The following is a 26,904-nucleotide window of genomic DNA, read 5'->3' on the forward strand; positions in this document are numbered from 1 at the left end:
GGCAGCGTCATGGTGTGTGGGTGTTTTTCATGGTTTGGACTGGGTCTCTTAGTTTGTGTTGTGGAAATCATGGACTCTTAAGAAGTATCTGAACATTCTAAACAATGCTGCTATCCCAACTCTATGGCAATATTTCGGTGAAGGCCAATTTCTCTTCCAGCAGGATAATTGCCCCAGTCACACATCGAGACTTACACAGCCATGGTTTGACGAAATGGGTATTCAAAAACTGGACTGGCCCTCTGAGAGGCCCGATCTCAATCCCGTTGAGGTTCTTTAAGACAAGCTGGAACGCAAATTACGTAGTCAGCCAAGACGACCAGCTTTCCTGCAAGAACTCACTTCAGCTCTGATGGATGCCTGGACGTCCATTCCTATTGTCACATATCAAAAACTGGTGGAAAGTCTCCCTAGACGTTTCCGGATATTTGTGGCCAGATAGGGTATATAAAACCTGCAAACTTCGCTTTCAAGAGTAAAAGGAGCAAGGAAAATAGGTTTAAAAAGGTGAGCTTGAATTAAAATATTGAATATCTTCACTATCTACGTTGTTTCTTCGTTTATATCTTCGTTGGATGATATTCTCTTGAAATGAATCGGAAAATGAAATGAAATCTTTCAGTTTTAACGTCCCACAATTATGCTGTTTAGCCTAAGGGAGACGTAGATTAAGGTATAAGAATTGGTGGAATAAGAAAGTAGGAGGGAACTAGGATACCCAGATAAAACACACGGACACGATGTTGTCCACCACAAATTTACTTGGTCGGGGACAACCAGGGACCTCACGCACCAGAGGTAAACGCTTTACTATTGAGACACTGTGCCCTCCTCCAAATTCTTTTGAAGAATTTGATTTCATGTGTTTAGCGTCCCTTTCAGCAGCTAGGCTATATGAGATGCGGACCTACAGCTTAACGTGGAATCCGAACATGAACTTCCGCCGGGAATCAAACCAGGGTCTCCCACACCAAAGGCAAGACACGAGAGTTAAGTTTCAATCCCTAGTAACTGTTTCTAGTTGTTCGAAACGCATCATATGATGGTTGTAGTATTTGATGAAGATATTTTGGATATCATTACCACGTCCTTCTCACTTCCACTAATACTGTTGTAGAAATCTCCAAAATTTGGCTGATTTTCAGCGTTTCTGATACTGTGGAGTCCTTAGTTTGCAACATTGAAGAAAAAATTAGATATTATATATTTCGTTTTACATGTAATAACCTGAAGTAGTGCTATTCGAAAAAACATAACTATGTTGGGTTGGCAACATTCTTAATCTAATGGTATCGCAGAGTATATCAAACAATGTTCCCTGTCGATATGTTATAATATTTCAACGTTTTTTGTCTATTTAGAAGTTGATAAGGCGCATCAACACAATATATTTTGTTGTTTATATGAATTTGAAGAAGGAAAATTAAAAGAACGAAAATAACTTACCAGCTCCAACTATGACAAACGTTGTATTGTCTTCTTTATCTCTCGTGGCCATTTCTTTCACTCTCTTATTCGACTTCAAAAGATCCCTTCTCGCCTTCACCTTCACTTTTCCTTCGTCTACACTCACTTCATAGCAATGAAGACTATCCAGGCCTGGAAAATCTTCGATGTCGCCTGGAATAATAGTTACAGCAATATGAGATGTTTTTATAGAAGTACAGATTGCAATCAGTGATATAATCACTGTAGCAAGTAAAAGATATACAGGGTGTCTACTAAAATTTCAAAATGAAATTTCGTGACTTTTTCTGTACCAAACCATAGAATTTCTTAACATTCTCAAGGGATAATTTGGGTGCGAATTAGGCCGAATTTTCATGGATACGAAAGAAGCGTGCTTTGCTAGCGATTTGGTAGCGACTAAACCGACCATAGACCTTTTTGCTGGTGAATTTTGATGTCTTATAGAATAAAATATTCCATTCTGTACTTATATTAGTACAGATGAAAAAAAAATCGTGACCCAAAACTTAAATTTCGTGACTTTTTCTTGACTTTCATGACCATTTTCTGATTTCGTGACTTTTTCGTGACCGATAAACACCCTGATATAGCTTCATACTTACTGCAACAACTTATAGAAAGGAAACTTTTCAAGAAACAATAGTCCCCATTTTCAGCTTTGTTAGACTAAATTATTTTCTTTGTAATTTTTGAACCAGTAATTAACTGAATTTGTTTACGATTCATAGTACCTAAATAATCTCTGCTAATTACCAAACTACAAGCAACTATTTCAGGTATTTATATAACTCTTTCCTTCTCACAATTACCTTTTATCAACTTTCCCAGATATAACAATCTTCAATACCTTAAAGCTCCTTGAAAACCTAAACACATCAGCTTCCCAACATCATCTAAAAAACTTCAAAACACTATTACTTCTTATATTAATTCAAACTTTCACAAACATACAAAATCATTTTATATAGCAACATTCTTCAATTGTTTTTACAGCTATTGTATGAACTTTACACACTTTTAGCCCAATCCTATAATTCATACTCTCAACACATTTCTTGAGTCTGAAAAAAAAAATTAAAAATATAAAAACCTGAGGGAAGGTGAAATATTCTTAGCTGGAATCAATTTTTATCCCTTAACCTTCCCACATGTTTTTCCCTTTTAAACCCTTTTTCAGACTCAAGAAAGCTAAAGGTGAGAACGTGTTCTCGAAAACGCTCCTCCTTTATCCTCTATTGTGGTAAGTATGAAGCTGTAAAATGTTTCTTTCAGAAGCTGTAATCATTAACTATGAAACATGAATATAATTCGCACTATCCTAAACTGGGAATCTAAAAAATGCTATTTTCAAGGCCGTGACATTTCAGGATTCGCTGACAATTGAGAATGTTTCTTTCACAAATTTGTTTAGAAGTCCGACAGGGAAGGCAAACACTACATTATTTTTTTTCTTCCTTTCTTTTTGTTACGACTCAAGATATGTAGCTACTTATAATTATTTCGTCTGATAACATCTTTACCAATTTTTTCTTCCTTTCTTTTTGTTACGACTCAGATATGTAGCTACTTATAATTATTTCGTCTGATAACATCTTTACCAACGTAATGGATACAAAGCTGTTATTATAGTTAGTAATTTGTTCTTTAAGAGTTACTGACAAGGGACTATGTGAATCATGAGAGGTAGTTATTTATGAAAATTGGTATTCTGACTAACTGTGTATCGCTAATTATCGTGGTGATAGTCACTGTGCGGAGATGCTTTGTTTACCCGCTACTGTACATTTGTTCCTTCTGCAGTCTTGCTGTTGTACATTTGATCACTTGTCTGTAGGGGCCCCATAATTTCTCAAATTTAGAGCCTCGTATCTTCCTTATTTGATAACACTAATAACCTATCGTTTGCTTACTTACTTTCACATTTTATGCCAGTTGTTTTAATACCATAAAATGGCACACATTCTATTTGAAAAACTCTAAGGTTTTTGTTGGGGTGGCAACACTGCTCGTGGACACCACTGCCGTGTTCTTGGCCGTATGTCGCCTCCCATGGGTATCAGGTTACATCTACACATTTTTCATTTCCTGCCTTTTTCCAGTGTTTTTAGTGTATAACTGGACGGTAAGTCTTACTCGGTCACTGCGAGGTATATGTATTATACGTAGCGGATAAACAAGACATTTCCGCATCGAGTAACTATCATCACGATGATTAGTGATTCACAATTAGTCACAATACCAATTTTCATAAATATCTAGCTGTCACGGTTCGCATACATCCCTTGTAATTGAAAGAGTTGAGTTGATTTTAGTTGAGCGTCCCGTTCAGCAGCTAGGCTATATGAGACGTGGACCTACTGATTAACGTGGAATCCGAACCACTTGAGCTCCCGCCGGGAATCGAACCCAGGTCTCCCACGCCAAAGGCGCGTACGCTAACCTCTTAGCCACGAAGGAACTCCTGTAATTGAAAGAGGTTATAAGCTTATGGAATAATGAAGTTTTGAAGATAATTTTAGGTTAGAATAGTAGACAGATGAACGTAGGTTGTGAAGATTTAAGGTACAGATAGAAAGATAACTTGTTGCGCGTTAGATGTTTCAAGCAACGAAAAATACAGTAGACAACTGAAACTTCTTTTACCACTAATACATTCTTATATTCTTGTTTAATTCAGCTTTCTCAGTGAAGAGGAACTCAGGCATTGAAATACTGAATTATCTAAGAAAGCTGAAGACAAGTGGTAATTACGTTAGTCTGTCAAGCAATATGATACCAAACTGGCCCATGCTGTTGAATTAAGAAAGAAACAAGCGTCGTGCTTAATTAAGATCCAACATTGTTTCAATGATAACTTTCACCTTTACGGAACTGTATAATCAACAGTTTCTACTAATAAACATCAAAAATTTCACCTACCATTTGTTAAAATATAAATGATACATTAACTACTGTAACTATCGTTCACAATATTATAATTTCATGACAATTACTAGCTGAAACATTTTTCTGAATACCATCTATCAGACTATCAATATTCAAAGCATACAGAAATCCTTAGATTAAGGTAACTTACCCCAATTTTTTGCATGATCACGGTTAATCTTGAAATGACATGAAATCTTGCAGTTTAACGTCCCATGATAATCCCCTCTAGGTTATTAAGGCAAGTGAATGATAATGGAAGAAATGGTGGAATGAGAATGTGGAAGAAAAAGAGTCCTTCGAGAAAACCCCGGACACTGTGTTGTCTACCACAAACTTACTTGGGCGGGGATCGAACCAGGGGCCCCACGCACCAGATGTAAGCAATCTATGAGCCTCCGAGCCTCCACGGTTAATCTTACCGACGTTAATGCAAGATGCACCTCACCATGTGTCCGTGGTTATCATTAGGTATGTGTAAATAACTAGATAACATTGTTACTTAAAATTCTTTTGCACAGTTCTTTACAACGGACGCTAATGAAGATTATCGATTATTAAATTACCTTCTCACGTGAGATATTAACAGATAGTGTACCCTAAAAGAAAATAATATTAATTAGCTTGGTATACAGAAAATCAAATTATTCATAAAGTTTTAGATTGGTGCCTTCAATCCTCAACTAATATGAAGCTGGAATTAATCGACACGAACCTGTAAAGTGCCCTCGAAATCCTATGTAAAAACTGTTTGTGTACTCGAAGCTCTTCATTACTGTCTAGCTGTCAAAGGCAACAGGATTAGTTGTTGAAATCATATTTGGAGTGAAACAACCCTTTAGGATTCCCAGGATATATTATGGGTGCATGTTAATTTTAACGAAATGTGCCTGATTGTATCTGTTTAAGTAAGACAAGAAGTAGTGTCATGTGTATACCACGTGAAGGTGTTTGGTTTGTATAGTATTTTTGTTAAAATTAAAACAGAAAGAGTAGTCGATTTCTACCAGTTCCGGCTTCGTTTTAAGTGCCGAGTTACGGTCGGGGATGAAATTCGGGACGCTTAATTCCCTTCCAACCAGCTACAAAAATCGCTTTAATACTCACCGGTACTTAAATTGAAGCAAGCTCCATGCCATGGACAACGAATTCTCCCATCTCCTAAAGCCCCTGTCCATAAGGGAGCACCGTAGTGAGTGCACTTCGATCCCACTGCAGAGATTTTCCCCTTCTGCTTCACCACAAGAACTTTTGAGTCTTGGTCCAGGTCAAACACCTTCATCCTAAGACACATGTACAGTACATTTGTAACAAAAGATTTGTTTAAGAAATATTTATTAAATTCTCTTACGAAATTATCTTACCAGAATAGCAATCATCTAAGAAATAAATCATGAACAATGTGAAATAAGAGTACATAAAAGAAACTTCAAAAAGAAATTGTTAACCGAAACACAATTTAAACTACAATTAAGATCTCAATCAGTACAGCTTCTGAACTCAATCATATTAACCATTGCCATATCAAAAGCTGGAAAAATTTTCTTCAACAAGTTATATAAGAAATTCATTAAAAAAAAAAAATATTACACCTCTTAAAACCCACAAAAAATCCTGGCGCAATGCCTGGGCCTACCAGTCGGCTTACGACACACTTGCCTTCAGGGTGATGTGTGGTCAGCACATCGGCTTCCCTCGCCGAGCTTTCTACACTGGAGTTCATATTCCTTTCGTTCAAATATCTTCATGATTGAGAAGATGATACAATATATCGCCATCTGGTGATTACAACAAACGATTACTAATCTTTCTTCTGACCAGAATCAGCACTGCTTGACTCATCTCACGAAAAGTGGAATTTCAGCGCCTAGGGAGTTGTTCCATTGACTGAAAACTACGCGAAATGGTTGGCCTTGCGTAATATAAGTTTACCTATTTCAATTAAAATGTGAAATGAAATCTGAGTTTTACGTCCCACGAATGTGCCGGCTAGGCTAAAGGAGACGGTGATTATGACAAATGAATGGAATGGTGGAAAAGTGGGAGGAAACGGCAGAACCCATGCACACGATGTTTCTCCAAAACAAAGCTCACTTGGTGCGAGCTGGGATCAAACCAAAGACACGATGCACCGGAGCTGAATGCTCTACCACTGAGTCGCCGCGACCATATTAAAATACATAAAGTAGCAATGAACTTCCCATTGTTAACTGTTTATCGCTATTTCTTTCTTAGATAATTGTACAGCTCCGGCGCAGGTTTGAGCTTTCGTCAAAACCTGTGACTATTGAGACTTCAAAGATTCGAACACAAGCATTACGACACTTTGGAGGAGTCACAGGTCGTCAAAATATACAAGAAACTCAATATTTTAGATAGTCCTTGCGTGAAAGTTACCAATTACATAATTAGACCATTTCTAAAAATAACCTCTTTCTTACGTACTTTCGTCAGAGCAAGGAAAGCTAAAACACTTCGGGGATTCCCCGAGTAGTCCAAGATGAATAGTGTTTAAAAGTGGATTTTTCTATGAATTTTGGTATTTCAAAATTATGATGGACATATGGAAGGTTACCATTAGTCATATTCCAAATTATCAATACTTCCAGCACGGTACGAAGTGAGCAAATGTGATTTTATTTTCCTTGATGACCGGCTATCTCACTCTTCCTCCCGTTGTCTTTTGCAGTCCGCGGGAGACGAAGAATTCAGGAGTTGAAGACAACAAAAGGATTGGAGTGTTGACTTTTGAACCAACAGAATGCAGCTGAATTTTGATCCGCCTTCAATTGGCACTATAGTTTACAAAATCAGTTTTTATATCCCAAATGAAATATTAGTGCGATCACAAACATACCCATCACTTAATATATTCAAAACCTAATTTGTTTGCACTGTGAAACTATGCCAATTCAGTAAATTTATGTATCAACCTTATAAAAGCAAACATTATGCAATGCATACCACTACCTGATCATGATACGTAATTAAGGAAATGTTCAACTACCTTATCTGGTATTTTTTCTAATCTATTATTATTATACATGGGAAGCAACAGAAATATGTAGTAGTCCAAGGATAGTGTCATTTAGAATTATGGTATTTTGCATCCGTGAAAGTAGCAGAAATTGAATTTCCATCCGCGACAACTAGTTAATTAACGGAGAGCTATACATAAAAAAAAATATAAAAAAATATTAATGTGTAGTTAAAGTGTAAAAATTATCAACATATTCTCTATGCATTGCTATATTTAGCATAGTACAGGTATAAGATATTAATTTCGCTGTAATTATTTTGTATCTGCACAAAAAAAGGCATTCCTGCAGCCAGCCAGTGACTAGAGTTCCCTTATGTTCAATGAAACTAAACTCAGTTCTCCATCATCTAAACGGTAAATGGTTAGTAAAACTTATCTAAGAGAACCCAACACCGTTATGTAAGTGCTTTCTCGAACAGGGACAAACAGAAATCAAACCTGGTACAGTTCGCGGCAATGAAAATGTTACAAAAAGTTTAAAGTCCAAATTACTAACAAACTCTTGCGCCGTGTGCTTCTGCATTCGGAAACACACGTCGCCATCGACCCTATGTTGCTGGTATTCAATCCAACTCACCCTCCTCCTCTCCTTGTCTAAAGCAGTCTGTGTGACGTAATATATTCTTTCCTTTCAGACGGAAAACACAGGAACCAAGTTTACAAGCTTTATATTTCGAAAACCGTCTCTTTCAATTGTTTGTTCTGAAATACCTTTTTAGAACCTGAAAAAATAATCGTCACAAAATGCTCCCATTGCTTCATACACGCCTTTATTTGCATTCTTTCCCTTCTTTAAAGACTGCATATCACTAAGCTAGGAAGACGCTCCTTGTGAAATCTATGAAAATTGTCATCACGGCAATAGGTTTTGTGCTTTCCTGAGTCTGTAATGCGGGCGCAGAGTTCTAAAAAACTTTTGACAGAAATGAGTGTTATTCAATGATTAATTTCGTTTTGTTTCCCGCAATGATTAATTTCATTTTGTTAATTGCAAGCATATGTTCCAGGGAAGTCATTTGGGCGGGACAGAAGGGTGTATTTCCACACTCCCTTCAGATTGATAAATACATATTTGCTTGATCAAGTGTATAGTAAAACACTGATATAAAAAGTGAAACTCTCATGTCGTCGGAGAATCCAAACTCCCGAACAAAATCTAAAATGACGCTGCCTTTAGCAACAAAAACATAGAGTTACGATAGCACACTACTAGAGCGCTTACATTTGTTTTCCAAAATGAAGGTCTTGCCCATGCCTAACAATAAGTCATGTGCGTTCATAGTGGACGACACTGAAAGAGATAAACATATGGAGACAGAGAGGAATGATTTACATACGTAGCTTAGAATTGGAGAAAAAAAAATGCAGCATCCATATGACGAAATTTGTGATTTTGTGAAATAGAAGGAAAGTTACTGAACTGCGAGAATCACATCCGACAGTTGTCGAATTAAGGTGGAAAACTCTTTTTAGAGCATAAGATGATTGCGAAGGGAGAAACATATCTTAAGATCTGGGGAATTAAGAATTTAAAAAACCTTCAGCTTCCGAGACGGGTTTCGAACCACGAATCTCAGCTTGCGCACCAGGACTTCATCCATTCAGCCACAGAGAACGTTCATTTCAATAAATACAACAAAAAGAAGGTTTGTATTAGGACATTAAGATTCTATAAATATGTATAACTATTGCATTAAATACAAAAGCCAATCTTATCGTTACGATAGTCTGCCACCTTCTCTTATGAAAAGATCAAAATTACAACGAATGACATGCCTGAAGCGTGGTTTTACAATTACAAATTTCCCAGTGTATGAAATAACGATATGGAGACACTTTAAGCTTTTTCTTTCACTTGGTAGTTTAACATCTATTTGCGAGGCTGTAACAGGGTGTCCAAACTATTTGAAAAAAAAAAAAAAAAAATGACTTTCCATAACCGAAGTTCCAAATTTCCCTGACCACTGAATAGTTGAAAAAAAGAAAAAAGAAAAACCATAGTCTTCACCTTCCCCACAGCTGGCTCTGTTCTCTCTCCACTTCTGTTTCTTTCTTTTTACAATTTTCTTTAACCCCTTTCTGCATGACTTTTTTTTTCTTTTAGTGAAAAAAAATAATTAGTATTAGAAATCCTCATATGGGAACTTGAAAAAAGAATTAAAACTTGAATTTTAGATTTTCACTTAATTCCGATGAGAAATAAGTACGTGCTATATATGGCACACTATACAATACGGTAAACTTTCCTAGAAGTGTGCAGGGAATGTACAGGGTTTATTATGAAAGTAATGAGCATTGCTTTAGAAAAACTGTTTTATTGTTCCGATTGTTACAAATCTTTAAAATTTCTCAAAATACGCTCCTTCTAGATCGATACATCTCTGGAGACGTGTTTTCCACGCCTGGAAAACATCTTTAAAGTCATCGGCTGGAATGGCTTTTAAAAACCTTGTAACATGAGCTTTAATGCTCTGCACGGAGTCCCAATGTTTTCCTTTGAGGTGTCTCTTCAAACGGGGAAACAAAAAAAGTCACTAGGAGCCAGGTCAGAACAATAGGGGGGGAGACCACTGGGGTTCTGCTCCGGGCCAGGAAGTCGACGACGGTGAAGGCGGTGTGACTTGGTGCATTGTCGTGGTGGAGTTTCATTAAGTCTTTGATGTCACTTCGAACGCGGGCGACCCTGCGTTTCAGTCTCTTGAGCACTTCTAGATAAAATCCTGCGTTGACAGGTTGTCCAGGTGGCACAAACTCAAAATGGATGATTCCTCGAACGTCGAAGAAGACAATGAGCATGGTTTTGATTCGGGATTTGCTCATGCGCGCCTTTCTGAGGCGGGGGAGGGTGAAGTGTGCCACTCCGCACTCTGCCTTTTGGATTCTGGATCGTATTCGAACATCCAGAATTCGTCTCCAGTTACGACCGAGTCTAAAAAATCCGGATCACTTTCACACAATGCCAACAACTCCTTCAGTTTGAGCGAACCCTTCATCGCGCCGTGTTACAACTTGTAAAAACGTGCTTCACGCGGATCGACATCCACACGCTGTCACTGCTCGCAGCAGACTCCGGGCGCGTTTGGAAGGACAAACCACCCACTACTCTTTCCGCGCCGGCAGCGCGCGTTGCGGTGGATTGTTGAGTCAGGGTAGCATCATGCTCATTACTTTCATAATAAACCCTGTATCTTGCCATATATATCACTTCATGCAGTAATATCTATACTATACTGTAGGGCTTTCAGTTCTTTGGGAAAGTGCGCACAAGTTTCTCCAAAAAAATATTTTCACTGACAAAAATCCACCGCTTCACAAAAACCACATGTCAAAGTTTAACCGCCTAATACAACTCACAAAGAACGTGCCAGATGACACCAAAATCTCTTATTCATACATGTCAATATCTCACAACAGGCGAAACAGTCATTTGACGCCTTTGATAAATCACAAGCTAAAGTGAAAAAAGGGGATGTGCCATATATGGCACGGCATGCGGTAAGGGGTTAATCCAAAAAAATGTAAATTTACGAACATATGCATTAGGTCAATATTACACTTACTATTTCATGAAGTGAGTAACTGAACAATGGATCTAAATCGATTTTTCCCTAACTTTCCATGACCAATCCGCGTGGACACTGTGTAAACCGTATAACGTGTGATACAGTTTCTACTCAGATCTTTTGAGAAACTTGACCCTGAAATTAATAACATTTTAAACTTTTATATTTCAGGAAGGGGGAGAAGCACACACTGGCAGGCGACCTTTCAACTTAAGCTGTATTTAATAATCATTTCTGTACCCCTTTTAACTATAGTTCTAGTTCAGCCAAACCACATCTTGATGTTTCAAGTCTTTCTGATTTTACAGCCTTTCAAATTTGACCAAGTTCGTAATTTCCTATTGCTACATTTGAGATCTTTCGAATTCCATTTCCAGCAACTATATACGTTTTCTGAAACGCCTGCCTTAAAGCAATAATAAAGATCACAACATTTTAATCTTTTATAGCAACTATCCAGCAGCATATTTTCTAGACCACTTCAAACCCATGTTTTCACTTAGCCCCCCCCCCCCCCCCAAACACACACACACACACACACACAAAAAAAAAAAAAAACTAAATTGAAAATCGCAGCAGATAAGCAGAAAGTGTATATTTTTCAGTAGGTACTAGTAAGATATCCTTTGGTGAAAATATAAAAAAAAAAATTTACCTGACAGCACACCAATTATTTTATATAATAACAGGGTGACTTAACGAAGAGAAGCTTAGTATCAACTTACTCATTTTCCTTCAAGTCCTCTTCATTGCACACTATTCCTTCCACATATTCATCTTTCGAATGCATGTTGGACTCTGAAACGAAACAAATCTCATTGAAATGAATTTTAAAGCAAGAAGTTAATAGAAAACCTAACACTTTTCTCTACCCGCACGAAAACATTACTCGCCATCGCCTGGATGTTCAAATTATGTCGTCTGAAATAATACCACATGGACAGTTATGTCGATGAACGCTGCTTGCTAATAGTACTAATCACCTCTAAACTGCCTGCTTATTGATATTTAATACAGTTTCTAGTTTTTTAACATCTCTAGTTCTCCAAAATTTTTCTATCTTCAAATTAATATAAAAGGGCAAGACGAACTTTCAACCTCAGTTACATATAATATATGGCGCTATATATATATATATATATATATATATATATATATATATATATATATACTGTATGGCGCTAAATTCGTTGTACAAAAGCAGAGAAGTGATTTCTGGGGGCAAAACAAACAAAAAAGTGTTTCAGAAGCCTGAGTTGCTTCCACAACAATTTTATAGAGGGAATTTGACTACAGGCCTATGTACTTTCCAACTAACTCTACAAAAATTGTTGCGTGAGTACCTTAGGATTCTAAAACATTTATTTTTGGATAGAGTACATACTAGTTCCTAAGTGAAATCTTGACCCGAATACAGTAGGTCCCATAGTTTCGGAGCTATGGACCTTTAGAATTCATTTTTTCATGTTTTCGGCAGCCTATAACACGTAAACGATGGGGTTTTCACCCTATGTTTATTGGAACTTTCTTGTTTGTTTTACTCTCAGGAATTACTCCTCTGCTTTTGTACAACGAATTTAGCGCCATATGTATATATATAATGTCTGGAAACTCTTCTAGCCATACTCATGGTGGGCAAACCACATCGTGAAGATTCAAGCCGTTTTGATTTTATACGCTTTCAAATTTGCCAGAAGTTTTCAATTTCTATTGTTAATTTGAGATCTTTCAAATTCTATTTTCTGTATGTATATATGTTTTCTGAAAGCTTAATATGTTTTAAAGCAGTAAAAGTCACAATTTTCTCTCTCTCACAGAACCATCCAGCAACACACTAGTACACAACAGTCTTCTCTCTTTGAACATTCTGCTCGAAAGTCGATTGTAGACCAAAATCCTACTGTAACTAAAAAAAAAAAAAATTACGTAGAAGATAAACTGCAAACTCAATTTGTCGAATAAAAGCCTTAACACTGAATTACCGGAATTTTAAACAACTTTCAACTTTGTTGGCGATGTTAATTTAAAATAGTAATGTGAAATTCCAATTCACATCTCCTGGCTTCAACTAACTCCAATAACTTCTTTCTTTTTAATGTTCTACGATTATGCACCGAAGCCAAGGGCGATGGTGATAACGTGGTGACGATAATGGAATATGAAAGTGGGAGGATACGGGAGAACCCAAAGAAAACTTACGCGTACGGTGTTCGTCCACCAGAAAATCTATTTGCCGGAAAGTGGTATCGAACCAGGCATCCCACGCGCCAGTGATAAGACCTCTACCATTGAGCCATCACGGTCCCCTGCAATGTCTTTACTGCTAAGTACAATTATACAACTCCTGCCAAGCTATCGAAACCAAGAAATGCGAACTGGAATGCAAGAGTTAATGTTTTACATTAATATCACCCACAATGGTAGAAGTTACTATCGAAACTTTTGGTATTTCAAAATTAAGACGTTATTATCCTACAAGGTAAGTTTACAAGGAATGTGTGAACTAGTGGCGATTTCAAGGGGTGCCCTCGGGAAGAAATTCTATCCCTCTACGAAATTTTCCTCGTCGCATATCTCTGACCATGCTCAACGTGTATTATTATTTTCTCAGTACTATTTTCACCCCCTCCCCATATGAGATGGTGGTGTAATCTGAGTTCGTACTACTGCTGACAAGAGTGTGGCTACACAGTTGCGCAGGCGTACTGTGCCCGTCACGTCCTCTGGAGGCTGCATAGCAGATTCTCAAGAAAACTTTCCAGTTACATTAACAAAAGAAGGAAACAACTGATTTTTGGCATACCAACTCCTCTATGGGTGCGAATTCAATAATACACAAGTAGAGAAAAAGTGGACAGGGACTGGAAGTGCACAGGAAATTGTGGTACAAACCATGTGCTCTGAGTGAAAGAACACAGACTTCAGGGCAGAAAGTGTATGGCTCTTCTGATAACGGATTGGGCAGCGTAGTGACTGACACATCGGCACGGTACGCAGAGGATTCCGGGTTCGAGTTCCGGTCCAGTTTCACTCTGTGTTATTATTAAAAAAGACTCAATCGTTATGATTATATTGAAGTTATGGATAAGCATGCACACCATCAAGTCGGTTACTTATCATATTAACACTATCAACCGTCAAAGAGTTTTATGGTCTAGCTGCGATGACAATCATCAGATCCTAAAGAAATTTATACAAAACCACCGTGAGAGCCTACTTTTTCAAGAAAACAAATTAGCAAAATTGGTGCACCCATGTCAAAACTATGGGTAATCATACACGCAATTATGGCATATTATACTTTAACATACGCATAATACATACATATCATTCATATATATATATATATATATAGGGTGTCCATAACCTTTTGAAGTCAAATTTATACATGTGATAGAGGGTTTCAATATACGCATTTTGAGATAGGAAACTGAAGGTCGAAAACGGCTAGTTCAAGCGTCACTCCATCTTGAAGTTACAGCAATCTGTAGAAACAAGTAGGAAGTTTCAATAACAAATGTGTTTATGAAGTCTACGTAACCTGCTTTATTACGCATAGCACTACATCTGAGTATGTAAGGTTTAGTACAAACAATCTACTGCTGCACTGTATATACCAAAAACTCTCAGCAATTGCACAAAGTGGCGACCACCAACCTGGACGCACGTGGCACAACGCCTAAGGAAATTTTGCCTCACTACCTCAAGTATTCCCTGCGTCTCTTACACAAGTAAGCAGGCAGCTAGGACCCTTGCAAGCAAATACTCCTCGGACTCAACTAGCGATTCATACACCAAGGACTTGATATTTCCTCTAAGAAAAAAAGTCAAGAAGTTTGAGATTCAGGGAGTGCGCTAGCCACTGGATGGGACCTCCTCTTTCAATCTAATGATAGGGATGGTTGTATCTGAATAATGGCAAAAATCTACATCGAAGTGGGCAGGTGCGCCGTCATGTTGCACCCACATTCTCGCATGGACATCTAGAAGTACAGTCTGCAATAGTTCTGGCAGTACATCTCGACGGAAGGAAGGTCCTTGATGTATGAATCGCCAGTAGAATCCGAGGGAAACTTGCTTGCAAGAGTCCTAGCTGGCTGCTTGATTCTGCAACAGATGCAGGAGATAATTGAGCGAGTGAGGCAAAATTTCCTTAGACGTTGTGCTACATGATTTGGTACGTACAGTACAGCAGTAGTGTGTTTGTACTAAATCTTACGTAGTCAGATGTGGTATTATGCATAATAAAGGAGGTTACATCGAGTTGATACACACATTTGTTAACGTTGTACCTGTTCCCACAGATTAATGCAACTTCAAGATTGCGTGGCGCTTGAGCTACCGTTTTCGACCTTCGGTTTCCCCATCTCAAAATGCGTATATTGAATCCCTCTATCATCTGTATAAATTTGACCCAAAAGGCTATGGACACCATATATATATATATATATATATATATATATATATATATATATATATATATATATATATATATATATATATATATATATATATATATAGAATTGATAATCTCGTTCTCTCTTTTCTTTCTTTTAAGTCTGTTGAAAAGACTTATGTATTTCAGCTTAGGTCAGAGACGCCTCATTTTATCTACATCAGGGAAATCAAGACGCTGTAAATGAAATGAAATTTGTGAGTTTTACGTCCCACGCTTATGCCGGTTAGGCTAAAGGAGACGGTGATAATGAGAGATGAATGAAATGGTGGAATGAAGAAATTGGGAGGAAACGGGAGAACCCCGAGAAAACCCACGCACACGGTGTTTGTCCACCACAAAGTTCACTTGGCGGGAGCAGGGTTTGAACCCGGGACCCCAAGCACCAGAGGTGAACGCTCTACCACTGAGCCACCGCGGCCCCCCAAGACGCTGTAGCTCAACAACTTCAAAGTTAAGAACCTAACCATAAATCACGGCACAACACACCTTGATATAACTTCATGCATCTCTAACTTATATTCTATATTGCTGTATTGATAAATCTCTAATCCCAAATCACCTTATCATTTCAAAGTTGCCTTCATTATCGAAAACGAGTACTTTAATTCCCTGACAAAAAATTCTGATTTTCCACGTCTGTGGGAACCCCGTAGAAATTAAAAAGAGAAGGAAAGAAAAAAAGTCGGCCAACTACATCCTCGTATTTTAACAAATGTACGCAAATATTAAGACTATTAACGATAAATACAAATAAAAATTAAAAGGGGAAACCATAACAGGAAATCACTCCATCAGTGACGTAACATAGGAATGGAAAGTAAAAAAAGAAACTATTAATGAAATACGAATGTCCTAAACTCACCATAGTCTTGAGAAATACACCTCTTCATACCCGACAATGAAGAAAGATGGAAGAGGAATCTCTGCTGCCACCTGAATAACCGAAGGCTAAAAACTCTTAAAGCCATACTTTAATATTCAGCAGAAGTTGTCCTCTATTTTAGGATCATGAATTCTGAAATAAACCGTTATGGACAACTTCAAAATCAGTGCAACCCTTACCGGAATGATGGTGATGATGATGATACGGAATGATTTATGCATGCAAAAAATACAATTTCAGAAGGAATATATAATGCTGAAGAATACTCGAAAAGTTTAATACTACCAAAACTACCTTACTTAAAAGTTCTTATTCCAAGCTGCCATTTGTTTTTGCGGCTTAATTTTTGGTGCTAAAAATTGCCACCCTCGTTAGAATATTAGCTTTTTCACTCATCTGGAAGGCATTTAAAATGGAAATCCCGACTATCCAAAAATTAAGTAACAAAAACAAATAGAAATTTGAAACCAGGGTGCTTGAAGAGAAATAATTTTAATGATTATGATAAATAATAATAATTCACAGATCTTTTAGCTAAAATATGCACGAAATTTTCAGGAATTTAATTCTGTAGATAGGTTCTAAGGATGGGCTAGAATAATTTAAATGACATGAAATTTCTAGTTTTACCTCCCATGATAAGGTTCTTGTAAGCCAAAGAGACGGACGAATAATGAAAGAATTGGTGGAACGAGAATACGGGAGGAAACGGGACATCTACGAACATGTCCACCACAAAATCACGTGGTCTGAGATTAAACTAAGGAACCCTTGGAACAAGTATGAGTGCTCTACACCAAGCCCGGGAGAATGATCGAATAGTGTGGCAAAGTTTGTGCATAGATTAGCTTGAGATTGTTCAAGAGCACGAGTAAGAGATTGGAGTAGGTGCATTATACTGCAAAAGTCTTTTTTTTACGCCGTCAATGTCTAAAATTCAAATCTAAGTCTGTCATGAAAGAAAATATAGAAAACATGCAAACACAGTAATAAAACCACTAAGCTAAAATTGGTAACAGCAGGATATTAACCTTCATTTGCCAGGGCTACACGGCAAGGGTAACGGTCCATCGAGCCATTATCCCTAACGTGTTGCGCGGATTGATGCTCTTTTATCCGGGAAAATAGACGAATCACAGGGCAAGATTTTCGCGTTCAGGTCGAATTAGCCATGGCTCCGTGGATGCCATTATCAAAGAACACCTGCAGTTCCGAAAAACTTGCACGAAGTGGGTTCCGTATCAACTGACGTAGCGACAAAAGATTGACAGAATAGCTTCATGTCTGATCCATCTGCAGCGGTACCACGAAAAAAAGTATGCGTTTCTGTACGGTATCGTCACAGGGACTGAAATGTGGTAGTACCAGTTTCAGCCCGAGACCAAACGGCAAAGCCAACAATGTAAACACCCCAATTTTTCCCCGTCAAAGAAATCCATAGTTTTTCACACAAGTTTAGGTAAAGTCACGATGACTTTCTTCGAGTGCAGGAGCCCTCTGCTTGTTGACTTCCTCGAGCGTAGGACCACAGAAACTGAGACGTACCATAAGTCAAAGCGCCCTGTAATGCTGTCGGATGGAATCATCCTTTTGCATGATAATGCCCATCCTCATACTGTCAATCTGGTAATGCATACGCTTCAAAGTTTGGCTGGGAAACACTTCAACATCCTCCGTACAGCCCAGGTCTTTCCCCTTTGGCGACCTGAAGAAAGACATTCATGGACGTCAGTTTCAGTCAGACGAAGAAATGCAAGAGTGGGTGAGGTTGTGGATCCGTCAGCGCCCCTATTCCTTCTGCAAGACTGGAATTGAATATCTCGTCTCCAAATGGGATAAATGTATTAACGCATCTGGCAATAACTTTAAAATAAATAAATAATAATAATAAGAAAAAAAACATCCCATTGGTACTTTATCGCATGTGTTAGGATTTCATTTGACTGGCCCTCATAGTATGAGTGGGAATTCTGATATAATCTCGTTATATCCACTGGCGTTGCTATAACTAACATGTGACGAACTTACTGCAGAGTATGATGTAAGCTTTTTTCTTTTTCTTCTTCTTCTTCGTAAGAATGGATATACGCTAAACGTAGCCCGGATATCGAAGGGCTCTGAAACAACATTAGTCTGCTTAGAAATATTAAGAAGTCAATAATTTTTCTTACGATCTATAAGCAAAGGCTCAGAGTTTTACGAAGAATTTTCAAATCAAAGCATAAACATTCAAATAAAAAAATACGAATCTACTAAATTCTAGAGTTAATCGTGTGTGGGGTGCTTTATATCGCACTTTTTTTTCACAAGAAGTCTGCATTAGGGGTTTTGAAATGGAAAGGTATTATGGAATGCTGAAGAGATGTTATCAGTGAGGTTGTAACATGAAATTATTCCAATATTATACTTTCACTCAAATGTCTATTTTTTCACTACACTATCCATAAAACTCAAGACAGAGAGAGAGAGAAAAAAACTAATAAACATCTGATTAAAAAAACTTGCAGCTTTTTATGAATTCTTGAAAACAGTACTATGTATCATTGTTGGTTCTCGCTTATGTTCGGTCTCTCGTAGGAACTTTTAGCCCTCCCTGCTGGTTTGGTGTCTAGCGAGAGCGCCTACCCGTGATTCGGTTCTCGGCAGAAATATTTACACAATAATTTACATAGTACTAACCAGTTTGAAGATTACAAATTCAAGATGATCGCTTTTATTATTATTGTCGTTGCGTGTTCTACCCATTATTCTTTGCAATTCTACTACTTTAAGTACATTTTTTTCTGTTAAGAGCCTGACATACTAAAAATAATACAAAATTTACCATTTTTCTTTTTCTTGTTTATTCATAAGGGAAAGGAGATAATGAAATCCAATTTACCACAATTATAGATAATATTATTTTACAACAGAAATTATGAACCTGAAAAATTTTCAGTGTTGCCATCCATAGAAATTAGTTTTGCCAGAATAACAATTCTCTAAAATCCAAGTTAAGGCAGCGACTAGAGAAACGAACTCAACTGCACTTGATTACGTATCATGTTGTTCTGGTAACCTGTGAACTACTTTTTAAATAACATTATTATTTAATTTTAATAACTCTATGTTAAAACTATTTTGTCCATTACAAACTAAATACAACTAATTTAAAAAGCAGTTCACAGGATTCCCCAGACAACACGATACGTAATCAGATGCAGCTGAGTTCGTTCCTCTAGTCGCTGCCTTAACTTAGATTTTGGGAGAATTGTTATTTCGGCAACACTGTAATTTCTATGAACGGCAACATTGAAAATTCTTCAGGTTCATATTTTCTGTTGTAGAATAACATTATCTATGACTGTGGTAAGTTGTACTTCATTAGCTCCTTTCACTTATGAAAAACAAGCAAAAGAAAAATGGTAATTTTGATTTTTTTAGTGCTGTATGTCAGGCTCTTAACCTGTAACCTAATTATTTCCGGAAGAAAACTGCAGATGGGAGTGTTCAATTATGAAATAGTAGTAAGTTACGATATTTTAGTACGTATTTAACTAACAATGAATGGAATTTACATTTCAGGATATTACTAGAAATTCGACCTACATCTTTAAACTCATAAAATAAATTCTACGTAAATCTTGTGTTTTAGTGAAAGGAGATAATATGCCTAGTTTAAATTACGATATAGCTTACCTGAACGAGACTCCTTACAGCTTGCTGCACCCATAGATGTACTCACAGCTGTTTTGATGCTGCAAGGTTTCTGCAAGAGGCAAAGAATAGAAAAGGGTATAGTACATGAAATAGTGGATTTTTCTACTTTTTAAAATTAAAATCCTCAGTTTAATTTACTGCATACACTCAATTAACATTTACCCTATTTATAGTTGGCAAATTTATAATTTAGCGGATAAAAAAAGAAGTTAAGGATATATGCATGGTTTAAGTATTCAAAGCTAGTAAGGTATTAAAGTGTATGTGGGTCATTCCATGTGAAATCAACAAATTAAATAGGGATTTCTGACCCGACCATCTTAGATTTTTACCAAATTTTAGTATTTCGTAGGGATGGTCTAGATATGGAATTGTGCAAAGTTGTAGCTCCCTGTGTGACGAAGTTTCTGAATTATGGGGGCTCAAAAATACGAAAAAATCTCCCACTTTGGTACATACACGAAACTTTCGGACAACACTGCTCTTAATCTAATTGGCGTAGAGAGCTGATTCTTGTTTTGTTTGAAAGAATATCTATTTAAGGTCACCCAGTGTGACCTTTTGACCTTGAACTTTTGAGGATGCATATCTTCGATTTTTCTAAAACTCGCATATAATTTACACACAAGCTTACTCTATAACATAACGGAAATAGAAGTTGGGACAGTAATTAGAACTTTCAATAAAATTGTTTTTTTAGTAACAATTTGTTTGTACCAGACAGAGTTTTAATGTATAAAGCAGTTTGCAATACTGCATTTATTTTACTGATAATAAAAAAGCGACAGCTATCGTGTCAAAGCTGGAAAAGATTTTTTTTTTTTTTTTTTAAATAATGTACCACGAAAGCCACAGGAATGACGCTTCCGCTTCGTATTCCTTATTAGTGGCATATTTTAAGTTCATATGTTTTATATTTTGCCTTGCCCAATCACAAAATTGCTTTGTTGTTATTATCTGATCACTATAAGGTCTTTTCAAACTTGCACTTGCAGTAAGTCTCTTTGAAGTTTCCCTGAGTCCATCACACGTACTTTTTCCATGTGCGCCGGCATTTAAAAAAAAAAAAAAAAAAAATCGCTTTAATGTATCTAATATTGACGAGTTCTTGTGATTTTTGTAATGAGCTGTTGCTCCATCGGAGAAAGAATAATTATTAAATTTTCAGAACCGAATTTATCTCTCACAAAAATAAGTATTTACTGCAATAGGTGCACTAAAATTGTATCATGTTTGAGACAGTCATACCCGACGATCACATTGTCAGTTATAACTGTAGACGTTTGGGGATTTCTGGAGTAAATGCAAAAAATAGCTGCTTGATCATCATTCCAGTGGAAACCTTGTGACGCTTCTACGAAAACGAACGGATAATTTTCTGCGAAATCGGAAAGAACAACTGTCTATCTATTTTCTTCTTTTTATATTATTACTATTATTATGTTGCTTTGATTAAATGGCATATCCTAATGGAAGTAAAGGGGGTTCAAAATTTCAGCTAGAAATACAGAATCTCATGATCTCGTCAAGTTAGAAAGATTGCACTGGGTAAGCCTATATAAACTCATTAAAAAATACGGGGGTACGTCTGTCCAGGCTTTTGAAAATGTCTATTTTAAAGGAAGGAAGAAAGGCATTTTCTATATTCTTTTTCTTCACATTTCAATCGATTTTGCCTGTTGTTTATGATCGCGTTATGGGAAACGGTTGAACAGTTTGGAAATCAGTTTCTGAACATAAGTAGTACCTAGCTCACGCTAGGATTCCATCCTGTAACTTTGCTTAAACGGTGTATCCTAAGGGAAAAAGAGGATCAAAATTTATGCCAAAAATAGAATTTCATTTGATATACACATCCTACAGGGAGGAAGCGGCTCATATTTTCCATGAATCCAATTCTCCCCGTGTAAAGAACTAGCACTTCAGCTAGTCTGGAATAAAAAGCATTGCGATTATGTTTCCTATGTTTTTTGTAGTACATACTCTGGCATGTATTAGTATATACCAATAATAAAATATCTTTCTCCGTGTGTCAATTAATTACGACAAATCGAAAACGCTTCATTTAAAAACGGAAATTACTAAAGATAGATATATTTATCTTCTAAACACTAATGGGAATCGAATTATGAAACTCACGAATAATTCTTGGTGAAGTATGGACCAGGGGCGGATCCAGGGGGGGCGATCGCCCCTCCCAGAAGTGGAAACTTTCTTATTTTATATATATAAATAAAACCCATCCCAAAGTTTGGAGCCCTTAAAAGTAGCAGTATGACAACCCACCGCCCCCCCCCAGAAGTCGGTCCTGGATCCGCCCCTGGTATGGACGTATAGTATAATCATCGTATGTTACGAAGCCCCTTTCATTGTAAAATCTATTGTAAGAAAGTTGGCTACTGAAAATGAGCATTTAAAAAGCCGTATTCTTATCTCTGGTTCCTGAACATGCGGTACTACTGCTTTTGACGGAAACTAATGAAATCTTTAGTCAAAACGGCTGGCTCAGGGATCTGAATGCTCAGTGTAATAGGGAATTTCATCCTGATTTTATATTATATAGAATTACCCAAATTCTTGTTACTCTACATAACTCCTTCTTTCTAGAAATCGGAGTATTAGGGAATGTCAATAGGACAAAGTGTGTCCTACAAAACGCGCATTTCCTTGTATGACGCTTTTTTTTAAAAAAAAAATCTTTCTTCTTATATTTGAGTTTGGTTCAATCTCCTACGATTCCGTACCAGGGGCGTCATTTAGGGGGGAGGGGGGCAATTGCCCCCCCCCCCTGAGTGAGATTTATATAGTTTTTATCAATAGAGTAGTAGTAAATGAGTGAAAAACGCGAAATTTTACTTATATCAAGGGGTTTTGCCCCCCCCCCCAAGCAAAATCTGAAATGACGCTCTTGTTCCATACCCAGGATGATGAGATTAATAATTATGGCATGCAGGCACGCACCCCCAAATCTTTGTTGGGAGGGGCCCAATATGTCTATGTACTATTGAACCTGTCTTATCATGAATTCGACAAGCTTAAGTAATTGTTAATTACTGACACCTTTATTTTTTTGAAAAAATGATAGAACTACCGATTTTCTTTTATAAGAAAAGGAACAGTACAGATGAGACATAAAATCAAATGACTAATCTACATCAATCTTTTCTCTGTTAAGAAAGTCTACAAATGTTAGTCAAGTTACGATATTTGGGAGGGATCCGAACCAGTGAATCCCATTGGGTGCTCCCCTGGTGACATCACGAAAGTTTAAGGAAACAGTATAACTCCATATGGTGAGAACTGGGATCGAAATACGAACCCGCGCCAAGGATGAACCACCATGACCCCATAAGAGAATTCCGTTGGAATATACCAGGGATATGAACGCTTACATGAATGATTTTCAATTAGAAATATGGATTTAAATGTACGTACAAATTTAATAAAACACACTGGGCTTTTTTATTTTATTAAGAAACAAAGTGCTGGCGTAGTTTTGACGCACCACATTTTGAAAGATTTAGAGACAAAATTCAATACTTTGAATGAAACGACACATTTATAAAGAATAAATTCCTGCAGGCGGTAGAATTAAATACAGAGGAATATAGGTATTGTATTCTAGGTTTTAGGTTTATAAGGGTAAGGTTGCTAGTGTAAAATCGCTATAAATGCTTTACGACGGATAAAAAAAGTGAGTGCATATGAAAGGTGACTATTAGATGCTAATTTTCCACCGATGGTTTAATTTTGCGCAGTATACAGACGCTGTATTTCATGTTCACAAATAAAGCGTCACTAGTATGAAACTGTGACAAGTGATATTGAAACTCGTGTCATTATAAAAACCCACTTATTTTCACTACCCTCTTACGCGTATACCCACCATCGCTGACACGCCTGCTCTCTTCGGACGCACTCCCGCGGGGTTCATTAGCTTTGCCCTGCGCTGACAGCACAGCTTCTTTTTTCCCTGCAGATTTTATGTCATACATCCGCAAGACGTTTTTAAATGGAAATCGTAAAAGAATTGTGATCTTTCAACAATTACTTCTTGTGGCCTCCTTGAACTTTATCTATGCCAAGTAAGATATTTTCACATCGCCACTGCATATCTTTGAGGGGATAATAAGAAGGAAATTAGTTAAAGAATTGTATGTTTTCAACAATTATTTCTAGGGTCGCCCAAAAGTAAACCTGCACGAAAAAAAAAAAAAAAGTTTTTGACAACCCTGCTCATCAGTGTCCTTCAGCCTGGTCAAAAACATGGAACATAAAACCAGAAATTTTACTTTAATATAAAAAGATAGATAATACAAATAACCTAACGTCATCTATAAATATAAATCCTCATGGAAAGGAATCCTACTCCAGGAAATTTAATTATGCACGTGAATCATGATCTACCAGAATTATATGAAATAGATAAACGCTGAAGAAAGAAGCGCACTACTCTATCGAAAGTTGTATTATTGCCTCTACGTTCATAATGTAACATTTAGTACACAAACCTTATATTACATTTATTATTATTATATTTAATACACAAACCCTAAACCTAAACAAACAAACCTTAAAAGTTCTAGAACGCAGATCCCCATATAGATTAGTAGTTAGGTTGGTTCCTTTCTGTACCAAAGTTTAATATTTATTTAATGTAGTAGTGCCGAGCGAACGGTAGCGAATGAAGGCGGGTTAGAGACACGCAGGGCACGTTGTTTTCTGTCTTTATTACAGCTAAATGGAAGGGAGACCATTGTTCGAGAACCTAGCCTTATATTCCAGGCAAAGACTTACTTATACACAATGCATTCTCAACTTACTTGCAATTGATTTTGACTGCCTTGTACTTCAAACTTACTAGTAGTAAGATAATTTTAACTACCATTTACAGAAGAAAAATAAAAAGTTATATACATAGTTTGGGAAACACTGCCTAGCAGTGAAAACAAGTTCTCTGTTTCCAACAGTACAATAAGTATTTTCAAAATATCTCTTTTACTTAGAAAGGGCAATTTGTGAAAAAGTGAAAGATGGTAAACGTTGTCATTTTAGAATTTCAAACCAACACTTATTTTATCAAAGTAGTCCTAGAATACTTACAATGCTGAAAATCAAATAGGGTTCTATGAGCTGCGTTTAACTGTCATCTGCATAAAATACACTTACTTTACACGACAGTCTACGAAATCACTTTGACAGTTTGACCTAATTTAAAAATGTAATTGTTATTGTGTTTATTACGTGTTTTAACACAAATGGAAAATAAAATTATTCTTCATAACAGCATAACAGATAGAAACATTATCGCATACTTACAACAGACGTTCTTATCAATAGGAAGAGTTGACAACCACGCCTATAACAAAGCACTCAGCAAACAATTACTTGCCCCAAGAACTATTAGCACTAGCCTAGCAAAGAAGACGTCTCCGTATTCACGCGCTGCACCTTTCTCTTGTTTTCACAACTGACAGAACTCTAGTAATACCAGGTATTGCCACAAAATTATCTTGTATGTGTTTCTAAATAATCAATTTGGAAGTTTCGGTTTAGATGACACAAACAAAACTCGTTGTGATTGAAAATGACTGCATGTTCAAAATCAGGGACAATACAAAAATTAATTATATACAGCTATCTACCAATTTCTTTATGGGTTATAGTTAAGGAGCCGTACTTCCCATTTAGGGAAGGACGAGAAACGCCATACTTTCAGGAATTATTCATTGACTATCTAGGATGTTAAAAAGTAGGTAATAGACTGAGTTCTTGCCCTTGTACTTAGGGTGTTTAGGTAGTGCAACAGTAAGATGTATCCTCGTGCACGGGAGATGAGAAGTAGCTGTTCTTAACTATTACCTCTTTATGAACTTTGCTCTTAATACCTTTAAAAATTCTTTCTTATAGGAGTAGCTGCATTCCAGGGCTTAACCAGGTTGACTTTAGCAGGGCGTAACCGTTATGGGTATACAGAGATAATTTATCAAAATTACAATTCTTTGAATAAAGTTCTTATTTTCTTCACGTCTGCCTACAAAACATTTTTTACCATGGGTACTTCTACTGTTTGCATATTTACATACTGCACTTCGAATCGTAATAATATTCTCACGGAAGAACGTGTGCACCCTTTTTCATTCATCTATTTCTACGTTATTACGCAACTCAGAGATAATACCCCCTCATTCCCATGCCGGTACCTTCCTTACCCCCTCAGGATAGGGTGCTCGCCGAGGAACGTCATCCCTCATACGTGACGGGCATAGATCTCGGTAACACCCAGAAATGTGTATAAATAAATAGAACCCGAAATATTTTGATTACTTGCACTACGCACTATTAAAATGATATTACACATTTCTTGCGTAAATTTTGAAAATATATGATTCCAGATTTTAAAATACTGTAGACCTAAACCTTTGTTCTGTACGTTGAAAATTATGACTGTTGTTAATTTATTATAGCTATATAAGGTTTTAGCATATGTAAAACAAAGTACGTCCGATATGCAGCGTAGACAAGATATTCATTTATACCATAAAATATCTGCGAAACAAGTTGATATATCGCATAGTAGGGTATCAAAAATTGAAAATAGCTATACAGTACAAGATATAAAATTTATGAACAGGCTACCAACACAAATGCAAAATTTACCCATTACTCAAGCAAAGTGTGCCCTATTATAATGTTAATGAGTTTGAGGAAGATAAAAATGTATCAATATAGATTAAGACATTTACTTATATAACTTCATTTGACGTTGTCTAGTGTCTGTATACAGACTTAATGATAATAAAATATTCTGTTCTGTTCTGTTCTAAAGTGACATCCAAAAATATGGAAAACAAATAAGATATAA

At 36.8% G+C, this 26,904-nt stretch overlaps 1 protein-coding gene across 2 annotated transcripts in view; it reads right to left on the reverse strand.

The window, feature by feature from the left end:
- The window catches only part of LOC145692834 (apoptosis-inducing factor 3-like), a 49,733-nt gene extending 24,225 nt beyond the window's left edge, over window positions 1-25,508 (reverse strand). Inside the window, exons 1-6 of one of the 2 annotated variants that reach the window (XM_081768334.1) lie at window positions 25,359-25,435; window positions 20,019-20,088; window positions 16,320-16,472; window positions 11,724-11,796; window positions 5,503-5,678; window positions 1,447-1,620 (exon numbers count right to left, since the gene is read on the reverse strand). In XM_081768334.1, coding sequence (XP_081624460.1) covers window positions 1,447-1,620; window positions 5,503-5,678; window positions 11,724-11,796; window positions 16,320-16,425 — 529 coding nt within the window. In that variant the 5' untranslated portion in view covers window positions 16,426-16,472; window positions 20,019-20,088; window positions 25,359-25,435. Of the gene's footprint in view, window positions 1-1,446; window positions 1,621-5,502; window positions 5,679-11,723; window positions 11,797-16,319; window positions 16,473-20,018; window positions 20,089-25,358 lie in introns of both variants that reach the window. The other variant, XM_081768335.1, reaches the window with a different exon arrangement.
- Window positions 25,509-26,904: the final 1,396 nt, after the last annotated feature.

Source organism: Thermobia domestica, chromosome 8 (assembly GCF_964235325.1).
Source record: "Thermobia domestica chromosome 8, izTheDome1.hap1.1, whole genome shotgun sequence".
Classification (NCBI taxonomy): domain Eukaryota; kingdom Metazoa; phylum Arthropoda; class Insecta; order Zygentoma; family Lepismatidae; genus Thermobia; species Thermobia domestica.